General features: G+C 43.7%; 2 protein-coding genes across 3 annotated transcripts in view; one reads left to right on the top strand and one right to left on the bottom strand.

Annotated features, from left to right (window-relative positions):
- The window catches only part of Znrf2 (zinc and ring finger 2), a 78,108-nt gene extending 68,384 nt beyond the window's left edge, over positions 1–9,724 (bottom strand). The window contains exon 1 of one of the 2 annotated variants that reach the window (XM_021190693.2): positions 9,155–9,724. In XM_021190693.2, coding sequence (XP_021046352.1) covers positions 9,155–9,620 — 466 coding nt within the window. In that variant the 5' untranslated portion in view covers positions 9,621–9,724. The remainder of the gene's footprint in view (positions 1–9,154) is intronic. The other variant, XM_029534905.1, reaches the window with a different exon arrangement.
- LOC115063401 lies at positions 9,619–10,808 on the top strand. Its single transcript, XM_029535275.1, has 2 exons — positions 9,619–9,636; positions 9,669–10,808. Exons 1-2 carry the CDS (start codon positions 9,619–9,621, stop codon positions 10,236–10,238), a joined length of 588 nt encoding a protein of 195 aa, XP_029391135.1. The 3' UTR covers positions 10,239–10,808.
- The last annotated feature ends 777 nt before the right edge of the window (positions 10,809–11,585 follow it).

Raw genomic sequence — 11,585 nt, 5'->3', positions numbered from 1 at the left:
AGTTCTATTAGAGATGCTGTGTTTGGAGTACCTTCTACCAAGTGAGTTCCAGGACAGCCAAGGCTACACAGAGAAACCCTGTCTCGAAAAACCAAAAAAAAAAAAAAAAAAAAAAAAAACAACAACACTTTTTTTTTTTTTTAAATCTTTCTTGCTATGCTCCTGTAACATGGGAATAAAAAGTTATGTCTTGGGGCTTGGAGAGATGGCTTAGTGGTCAAGAGCACTTATTACTTATTAATCGTGTAGAGAATTTGGGTTTGGTTCCACAGTCTCCCACAATTCCAGTTCCAAGGGATATATATGACACCCTCTTCTTGCTTCAGCAGGCACCAGATGTTCTTTCATAGATACAGGCCAGCTATTCACACACATAAAATTAAAAGTAAGGCTTAAAAAACAAACATGTCTTCCAGAGCTGGAGAAACAGCTCTGAGGTCAAGAGCGCCTACTTAGATCAGGAGGTCCCAGTTTGGATTCCAAGATCCACGGACAAAGCAGGCATCACAACTCCCAGGAGTTGAACACCCTCCTGTACACATCTATACACCCAACACCCATTTGCATATATCGTAACCCAGACACAGATAGAAGTATACATAAAATAAATCTACCTTTGAACTGTAACTCCAGCGCTCAGAAGCCTCAAATCAAAGTATTAATCACAAGTATGAGGCTGGCCTGCATGCAGTCTTTGCAGGGGGTACATGTGGATGGTGACTTCTTAGATGTAAGAAAAGCCAGTTCTGGAAGATATGACCAAGTCCAAGAGAACACACACTGACATTCCTAAGTGCTCAGACAGATGATTAATTGTGCAGAAAGCTTCTAATTAGCTTACAAGTGCTTCAATTTAGTGTTTACAGACCAGTCAAAACAAGCCATCACATATTTGGGGAAATGCCCCCCCCCAAAGACCCAAAAAGCTAAACAAAGAGTGAGAGCAACTAGTAACTGAATAGTCAGGAGGGGAGAAGGCATACACAGCAGCATCACACATGTGTGCATACAAAACACAGTATAAGCACATTATCAGGAGTCTCAAAAAAAGGATGCTGTATCTCACAATAAAAATGCTAAAAAAAAAACAAAAACAAAAACAAAAACCAAGCTCTAAGCACAGTGTATTTTACTCTCCTTCTAAGGCAACTATGACCATCTCATTTACAGAGCTCAAAGAACATCGCCTGTCTTTGTTCAGTAAGTCAAGATAACATAGATTTTACACCAACAGCATACTACTTTTTTCTAGAGTACATTTTTGTATGATTTAAATGACAATGGTTTTAGTGGCCAGTGATCCTGTTTTAAAATATCATAATGTAGCCTTCAAGTATATCTTAGGAAGCAATCAATATCTGCAAAGTTTTTATTACAACTCTGGCACAGCAAATGTGCTATGAAGCATAAATCAATAGTCTGAAGAGAATTATGAAGAAACGTAAAAACATAAAAAGTAGATACTAGAGAGATGGGCCAGTCAACATACTGGCTGTTGCACAAGCATGAAAACCTGAGTCTGGATGCCCCGCATCCTTGGAGCTTGCTGGCAGCCAGAGCCTAGCCCAGCTCCAGGTGAGCTCCAGGTCCAGCAAGAAGCTGTCTTAAAAAGCAAGGTGGAGAGGCTGGAGAGATGGCTCAGTGTGTAGCACTTGCTTAGAGTCCGCTACCTTCTGAGGTTGGATCTCTAGCACACAGGAGTGAGATAGACTTGTTACCCTGCTGCTGACAGGAAGGAGATAGGCAGATGCTGCGATGCTGGCCAGCTAGTCTATCAGAAACAGAAAAGCTAGCTCTATGTTTTAAAACTAAAGGTGAACAATGACAAGAGAAAGACACCCAGTGTCAACCTCTGGCTTCCACATATATGAACATTACCCACACACATGCACATTATCCACATACCCTGTTGTAACTTTAACGTTTTCAATATTTATTTATTTATTTACTTATTTATTTATTTGGGATTTTTTCAAGACAGGGTTTTTCTGTGTAGCCCTGGCTGTCCTGGAACTCATTCTGTAGACCAGGCTGGCCTCGAACTCAGAAATTCGCCTGCCTCTGCCTCCCAAGTGCTGATATTAAAGGGCATGCACCACCACTGCCCTGCTCAAAATCTATTTTTGACGATGGTTCCTTTTAGCCCACCACCTACCAGAGGTAGTGAGAAAGAAGAATTCGGAGGAAGTGGACCTGTTTAGAAAGGTTCTTTGGAGCAACTCCCTTCTGTGTTGTCTGGAAATCAGCAGTTCAGTTCACAGGTTAGCACTGGCAGCTCGATCCACTTGCAAACACTTCACAGATACACCAGCAGTTCAGCTCAGTAGAGTTGGAATAGCAAACACAAATCAGCAGAGGTGGCACTACCCAGCAGAGACAGCCAGGCCTTGGCCTCAGCCAGAGTCAGCAGGAGGGACCAGGAGGAACGCCAGGAGCTGTGTCTCTCTCAGTGAAGCGAAGCACTGCACAGCTTACTCAATAAGCAAGTCTAGTTCAGCTCCCATCCCTGTCCACTGAGTCCTTTCTATATGCCCTCCAAACATCACATGTCCTCCACGAGAGTCTTGCACGTGCGGCTGTCTCAGCTGATGTCACTCTGCCAAGTCCACAGAAGCAGCAAAAATCCAAGGCACACCACCACAAGTTTTTTGGTGCATTTCTCTTTAAGGAGTCCCAACAAACAGAGTTCAACTACACATCGTAAGGCAGGCCAATGCATTAGTGTTGTTAGCAAAGAATCCTCATCACACATCCTTTCATGTGCTTGCTTTGGACATCTTTTCTCCTATGTCTGCTTCATTCAGCAAAATGCTCCTTCACATGTTTGTCCCAGCAAAACACAACTGACTTACCAATGAACTCTTAAGTTTCCACTTCACCCTGTCATGAAGGCATAATCCCACATACACAATATGGTTGAAAAGCAATAGGAAAGTCATCTAGCATTGAACTCTGACCTTCACACACTGCATGCACATGCCCCCCACCCAAACACACACTGAAGAAAAATAGATTGAAGCACAGTTAGATAAGAAGACCGACTAGGATTGACTACAAACAAATTTACTTCTTCTTAGTTAATGCTATTTTGAGCTATGTTTCTTCCCTTTTTTGTTTTTAAGACAGGGTTTCTTCTCTGTGTAACAGTTCTGGCTGTCCTGGAACTGGCTTTGTAGACTAGACTAACCTTTAACTCACAGAGAGACCTATCTGACTCTATCCCCTGACTGCTGGGATTAACGGTGGATACCATTACTGCCCAACAAGATTTTTTTTAATTAATTTATTTATTTTATACTGGAGTTACAGGCAGTTTTGAGCTGCCATGTGGGTACAGGGAACCAAACCAAAACCCTTTGCAAGAACAGCAAACGTGTGCGCTTCTCTCTCTCTCTCTCTCTCTCTCTCTCTCTCTCTCCAGCCCCCACCCCATTTACAGGTTCTTAACATTTTCTGACCACGATGCAATCTACTTCTACTTTATAGTGTTGCTTCTATTAACAAAAAGTGGCAAAACACCACCAAAGCTGCCACATACCAATGTTAAAGCCAGACTTTAAACAGTGTCCAGGCACCAAGTGCCAACCATGATTTCTCTTGAGACAGTGAGAGTGTGACTGTGAAGTCACGGAGCATGCAGACGCTATGGAAAAGGATTACATGTACTGAGAGCCCAATTGTGGTTTTAACGATTAGAGAATACATGAAAAATAAAGCAGCTACAAAACAAATGTAACTCTAAAATGAAAACGAAAGCAATAAATAAAGCTAGTGATACAAAAATCAATAAAAATGGAATGTATTGTTCAACCTAAAAACTCACATTTAGGAATAAATCACATGCAATAACTCAATATGTATGTATATAACACACACACACANACACACACACTCACACATATAATTTATGCCCCACCCTGCTTACATATATGCAAATAAGATAAATTAGTGAACAGTTCAGGTTAATCTTAGTTACTCAAGTTATAATTATTGATTGAATATATTTGAAACTTGAATTATTTCACCTAACTTCAGATCTATTTCCTAACTTTGTTGTTTTTGAAAAGCATACTCAAGGTGTGTTTACTATTCTACTATAAAATGCCATGCTTTAGGCTGAACCCTTGGAACAAAAATCATATACCTTGATCAAATGTAGATCTTGGGTTCTAATAATTCCATCTCTCTAATAAGTTTCCAAGAACAGAAGAAATGTAAAATGTGTCTTGCCACCTCTCATTACTACCTCTGAGCCACTCCTCGTCCACAGCCATCACTGACTTGGATTTTTGTCTATGCCCACATGGGGGCCACCACTGTGTCATCGCTCTTTAGAGCAAAGCCAAGAATCCCTGCCCATGTCACAAGGCATTCCACCTGTGCTCACCTTCACCACGACTCTGTTCTAGACGACCAAGATAGCTGGAACAGACACACCACAGGGCCTTTCTAAAAGTTCTGTTCCAGGACTTAGGTGCGTTCTGTCCCAGCCCCGAGACTTGCTCCTTTCAATGTGCTGGAATGTCATCAGAACAACTCTACTAAAAGAGAAACCTCAGACAAGCCTCCACTCCATAATCGCTCCCTCCATCCCAGCAACCAGCCCAGTTTTCTACTCTTTTAGACTACGCTCACTAGTCCTTCCCCAACTGGGTAATGCAGATGTGCTCCACAAAATGCCAAGCTTCTGTAGACTTTCACAAAGTCTACAGTGTGATCCCTACCAAAAGTTCTAAATTCTTCTAAAACAGTTCAAACGTGACTTCCTTTGTGAAGCATTCTCCCCACTCCCACAATATATAGTTAACAAGCATTTTGCAAGTTGTATGTTTGTATTCCTGACACTACATGCACCTCTTAAAGGACTAAGAGTCAAGGTCATTTATTACACTTGCCACATAAATGACCATACTTTTAGAAAGTGAATAACAAGTGAGGTTTATTTAAGTTAAGCTGATCAACTTAAGTCTATACTCAATGTGATAAACAGATTTTAGAATGACCACTTTTAATTCTCACTTTCTAGTGCTTAAACCTTTCCCTCCCCCCTTGAGTGTAGCCCAGGCCTAGATGCACTAAGCGATATGGTAAAGGTGATGCACTCAGCCTGAGATAGAATAAATATGGTCTCCTCTGCTAGAACTTAAGCTAACAAGTCACTACGGAAATCAGTAGGAAAGTTCCTCAGAACACTAAAAATAGAACTGCCCTATGAACCAGCAACACTGCTCTTGGGAACATACCCAAACAAATCCAAGTCAGTGTATCACAGGGATAACTGCACATCCACGTTCCCAGTGACATGTTCAGGACTGCTAAGTTATAGAAATAGTCTAGGTCTCCTTCAATAAATGAGTAAAATATGATATAATTTACTGACAGTGGAGTTGGTTCTCTCAGCCATAAAGAACGCAATTAGGAAGCTGGAGCTAGGAGCCAGCGGTTAAGAGCACTTGTTCCTCTTGCAGAGGGTTCAGGTCCTAATATCCACACCACAGCTCCAAACTTCTGGCTCACAATTTTGAGTTTCAGGGGAGCTGACATCCTCATATGAATTCCTTGTGCAGCAGGCACAAACATGTACAAGATATATATGAGCAATCAAAATACTCACATTCATGAAATAAAACCTTTTAAAGTGACATATCACTTTCAGAAAATGGGCAGAAATGGAGAATTATTGTTAAATGAAATAAGCCAAACTCAACATGAATACTTCATGTTTTTGAATGGAGAACAAATAACTACAATCTCCCAAATTCAAATATTTTGTAATTATTGTAAGTAGTGACTGAGAACAACTCCATAAAACTTAACATCTGTGCTGAAAATTAATTTAAATAAATCTTCCTAGGAATACAAATCTTATTTAACACACACAATTTTAAATGATGGCTCAGTTTTTTTTCAATATAAATAACCGGAGACACCTGAATTACAGGCTGCTTAACTACTCCCAGGCACGCCACACCCAAATAAGCTCAAGACAATTAAGCAGCCAAAAGCAAGGAGGAGCTGCTGGTTCGATGTCTTAAAGTAATTCACTGTACAATCTTACTACCAGACCCAGATACAGTATTCAAGTCCACAGGATTTCTCTAGAATAATCTTCACTCACTGAGGTATTTTAACAGTCTAAGTCACCTCCTTTGACAGCTACATCAGAAAAGACTATTTTACCACTCCTATGAACAGTTTTTTGAACATCAGCAATGTAGTGGGAAAATACTGGCAAACAAATCCTCTTTAAGATATCAAGGCTTTCAAATGTCAACAATGCTCTTAGAGACCAGTTTAATAACAAATCTAGAACCAGAATATCATTGGTATCGAGAGAAAGAGGACTTGTGTTCACTGTATATACAGTAGTCACCTCAGCAGTCTAGGAGTAAATGAAAACAAGACAGCCCTGCTTGCTCTAAAAACTTCACACAAATTCTAACTATCTCCTAATCTCCATGAGAACTCAATGGCTACAAGCTGAAATAACTGGTCACTAACCTCCCTTCCAGTCACTTAATTCTCTATAGAGAAAAAAAAGAATGTGTGCAGCCAAACCATACACCCCAGAGAGCAAAGGGCAACAATCGCAGAAAACCTCACTCAGTTTGGCAACTCACTGCCATAGAGAAGCTTACGAATCTACTGGCTACACTGCTAAATGCAAAACAATTTAAAGAGTGACAGTTTAGGTTTTCTCTTTCAATATAGAGCATTGAGGGTCTACAAGGTATGATTCTTGTATTTTTAGTAGCATACTTTCTAGTTTAGAAACAACATAGACATTAGTGCTTTATAGAGTTATAATAAGCACTTTCTGTTGATTTAGAAATACTCTTTCTTAGTTTTCAGTTAGGAGTCCATTATGTATGCCCTAACAATTCATAACTCAATAAACACTGCATATGCCCAACCTTTAACTGTAACTGAATAAACGCACTGATATAAAACATAGTAAACTGAAATTAATGTAAAGAATCAAGTATGATTACTTAAGGCAGAACATCTAGCTCCTTCCATCTCAGAAGGACTAGAAACATGCTTCAGTTAGTTTTTCTCATGGCTCCACCCACCAACATACACATACAAGTCTCATTAAGTAAAGCCCCTAAGGATGGACTTCACTGTTTGCATCAACAAGTATTTTAAGGTCACCACAATTTTGATCCCTTCTCAAGTAAGGTCATTTCTGATCCTCTTTAGGCCTTTGTCAACTGAAGTTTCTCACATAAATGATTACTTTTCTCAACTGTCCCAAGAATGATGCATGTCTGTAATAGTTCTTAATGAACTGGAGGAAAAAGTTGAAACCATTCCACACAATTGATGACTTTAAGCCTCAACCTCACCAGAGATCTGGATGAGCAAAGCTGCCCCAGGGTCCCCGGTGTCACTGTCTTGCTACCAAACCTATCTTCCTAACTCAACAAGACTACTAAAGAACTACACACTAGGTACACAACTTTAAGAATTAGCTTTTTAAAAAAGGCTTGCATTCCAACACTTGGCAAATAGGTCTTGCCAGTTTTTTTTAGGAATAGCAGGAAGGCCAGCTAGCTGCCTTGTTCCAAACAGTTACTTTAACAAAATAAAAACATACATACTGACGACTCTTGTCAAAGAGAATCATCCACCCTGAGAAAAACTGAATAAAAGTAGTATTCAGTACATAAAATATTAACTTCGAAATAGACATTTCCTAGTCCCTTTTCTTGTTCCTATTGGTGATGATAACTGCTCAGTGAAACTTCATTTTAAAAAGATAAAAATATTTTTTAAATGTACCATTACTCTCCAATTCTCAGGAAACTACAGTGCCTCAAATCACAGTAAGGACATATTCTTTTCCTCAAAAGCAAGATTTTTTTTTTTTTTTAAAGATGCTTCAACTTTCAGAAACACTGCTGTAATTATTGACATTGCAGAACTTACCATAAAGCAAGTTATTTAAGTGTCAGGCTAGCTGTTTTAGCTCTGTGGTAAAGAGCTTGCCTAACAAGCTCAGTAACTTAGGTTACAGTCCCAGAACCTCACAAGCAAAACAAAATGAAACAAAACAAACAAATAAAAACACTTAAAAATAATAAAGGTAGGTGCTTTCATACCAAGGGTGCAAAATATTAAGATGGTAGAAACTACACACGACATTCTCACAAACTAACACTAGATTCTGATTGCTTTGGAACACAAATCAGTAAGCACTCTGCTTAACCAAATTTCTTACAGTTTCAATCACATGAATAAAACGGTCTTAAAACCTGAAGGGATGAGCTGGGCGGGGTGGCGCACGCCTTTAATCCCAGCACTTGGCAGGCAGAGGCAGGTGGATTTCTGAGTTCGAGGCCAGCCTGGTCTACAGAGTGAGTTCCAGGACAGCCAAGAAACCCTATCTCCAAAAAAAAAAAAAAAAAAAAAAAACCAACAAACAACTGAAGGGATGTATCATTCTGTGCTTAAGTGTGAATGTACAATAGCAGTCACATACCGAAAGGAGGTGGCAATATGCGGCTAAGTTCACATTTTCACAATCAACTGCACCCTTTCTCCTGTTTCAAACAACATTAAAAGCACATCACTGACCTCTAAATTGGTCCTTAACTCTAGTTAACACCGGCTCTTTGAAAGACCTTGTCCAATTACTGCCTCTATAGGTATTGTTGTGATCATTGTAAAGATTATCTCTTTAAATAACTGTTCTTGAACTTTTCTACAATCCGCTTCAAACTAAGCAGTAGTGACATTAGCCACACTGTAAAAGTAGCAGTTTCCTGGGGGTGAAGCAACACTTTGCATTAACACATACACCCAGAAAACAAGTACCCAGTAAGTAGGTAGGGCTATTTACAGAGACGCAAGGATCACAGCTTTGTTAGGAGTCTATCCAAAGGAGAGAGAACTTCCTTTTTTCAAACACTCAAACATCCACGTGAGTCCCTTCTGGCTTTGGGCCTTTTAAAACTGCTCGCCCTTCAGCTCCGGGGCAGGACTACATTCAGCCACTGATCTCCCCCGACTTCCTGGTACTAAAAGCTACAACCACGAGGCTGTTTCGTCAGTTTGTTTTAAAACAATACTTGTTCCATTCACCGCGTTGCAAGGGGGAGGGGGTGCGCTTCCCTAGCTGGGGAGCCGCTGCCAGGGCAGGGAGCCGTACCTCCAAACAAGTGCGGGGAGAGGTGGGCCGGGAGCGAGCCGATCACCAGACGCGGCCCGCCAGGGCCCCCGCCCGCCGGCCGGTCCCGGTCCCTAGCGCCGCCGCCGTCCTCTGGGCTGCTGTGCACTGAGTCCTGTGAGCCGTACGGTCCACCGCCACCGCCGCCGCCGCCGCCAGCGCTGGGGATGCTGAAGGCCGACTGCGCCGCGCGGCCGCCCGACGCGCTGCCCACCGCCCCGCCGAGCGAGCGGCTACGGGGCGCTGCCGGGGCCGAGGCCGCCGCCGCCGCTGCAGCCGCCGCGCCGGCCGAGGCGCTGGGCTGCTGCGCGCCGGACACCGGGGCCGCGAACCGGGCCGCCCGAGCGCCGTCCGCCCCGCCGCCGCCGCCGGTCCCGGAGGGCAGGTCCGAGCCCGAGTAGGCGCGGGTGCGGCCGTTGGCGGCGGGGCCGCTCTGCTTGGCGCCCATGTCCGCGCCGCCCCGGGCCGCGAGCGAGCGAGCGAGCGAGCGAGCAAGCGAGAGAGGCGGGACGCAGCTCGCGGCTGCCGCTCAGGTAGCCGTGCGGACGCGGTCGCTGCCGGGCCGCCGCGACGGGCCGCTGCCGCTCGCTGCCGTGCTCCGCGGCCTCCGCACCGCCTCCTCCCGGGCGGCCGCTGTCACCGCCGCCATCCTCCGGCTCCCCGGCGGCTCGGAGAGTGGGAGGCGCCCGGCCGGATTGGGGGCCGCCTCCCTGCGCGCCAGCCGCTCGCAACGGGAAAGAGGAACGGGCGGCGCGCGCCCCGGCAACCGTCGCCTCGCGGCCCGCACTGGAGGAGCGCCGGCCGAGGCGAGGCAAAGCGCAGAGATTGGGTCCCGCTGCTCTGGCTCTGCCCTACAACTAGGCCGGCCCGCCCAGGCCCCGCCCAGCATGTGGTGATGGACAGACAGGTGGCTCCGCCCTCCAGGCGAAACTCCCACCACCACCAATCAGAAGGCAGCCCCTCCTGCCGCACGTGGCCTGTGAGCGCTGGAGAACAGCAAGTGCACCTTTTCATTGCTCGGGCGTTCGTGGCAGTGCCCCGTGTCCTGGAGCTTTTGGGTGGGTAGATAATGACCTTCGTTGGTACTGTATATACTGATTAAGCAAACAAACAAGCAGTCTCTGCAATGAAGACGATTTAAAACAAAAAAAAACAGTACAGGAGCGAAGGACAGAACAAAACAAGGGGAAAGAAGGCTGAAGTCAACTTGATCAGAATTATCCTAGGGAAAAAGAAGAGCACAAAATTGAAAGAACGAATAATAATCCAGCTTGACCTTCAAGGGTAGAGCAAAAACTGAGGTACAGAGACTATCCTCTCCCTAAGATCCAGCCTTCGGGCCTAACACCAAGCCAAATTATGCAGACTGTAAATTGTTTTATCTTTTTGGACTTTAGCTTCCTTGCCCAGAATGTTTGAGTTAAATCTCCAGAGCAATAGCAGCTTTAAAATCTTGTGGTTTCTCCGAATGGAACTTAACAGGATTCTAAACGCCTTCCTGTGTGTGGGGCTTGGTCTCACAGGCTCTGACCCTCCCATTTGGCGGGTACTGGTTGCATTGTCTATGTGCAAGTGTGTTTGTACAAACTGCAGAAATGCAGTCGCTGTTTTCCCCTTTTGTATTTGTGGTGAGTCATTTAAGTAGTGATTGTAGACATTTTAGACATTCTTTCAAAAGATAAAGGAATGGAGGGTTTTGGGTTTTTTCTTTTTGTACATGTATAAATGTTGTGCCTGCATGTAAGTTCCCCCACGTGTGCCTGGTGCCCATAGTGAAGGTCAGAAGAAGGTATTAAATCCCTTGGAACTGTAGTTATGGTTAGATGTCACATGGGTGTGCAGGGAATCAAACCCAGTTCCTCTGCAAGAACAGCCAGTGTTCTTTACCACTGAGCCATCGCTTCAGCCACCAATTGGGTTTTGTAAATAGAAGAAATGAGGCTTTATGAACAGGCTTGCCTGTAGTTCCCAGCATCTGGAGAGAATGGATCATGAGGATCACTTGAACCTTAGAATTCAAGGTCAGCCGAAGAAACAGCAAAAACCAGTCTCAATAAGAAGAGGGAGGAAGAAAGAAGAGAAGAAAAAGAGGAAGAAGAGGAGGAGGAAGAAGAAATGTAGTTTTACATATATGTGTTTATATATGTGCATAGTGCATGATATATAGTTACTCTGAGCTTTTATATGACATATCCTGTATTGCATCATGTGGTCAAATGCCTTTTCCTGCAGGTATTACCAGTCACCCCATCCCCAGGACTGAAGACAGTGCTGTGTTGGAAGGTCCTGAGTTCAAATCCCAGCAACCACATGGTGTCTCACACCCATCCGTAATGAGATCTCATGCTCCCTTCTGGGGTGTCTGAAGACAGCTACAGTGTACTTACAGAAAATAAATAAATAAATAAATAAA

Source organism: Mus pahari, chromosome 2, assembly GCF_900095145.1.
Source record: "Mus pahari chromosome 2, PAHARI_EIJ_v1.1, whole genome shotgun sequence".
Classification (NCBI taxonomy): Eukaryota; Metazoa; Chordata; class Mammalia; order Rodentia; family Muridae; genus Mus; species Mus pahari.
The sequence above is the reverse complement of the archived record's forward strand: the minus strand, read 5'-3'. Positions and strand labels throughout refer to the sequence as shown.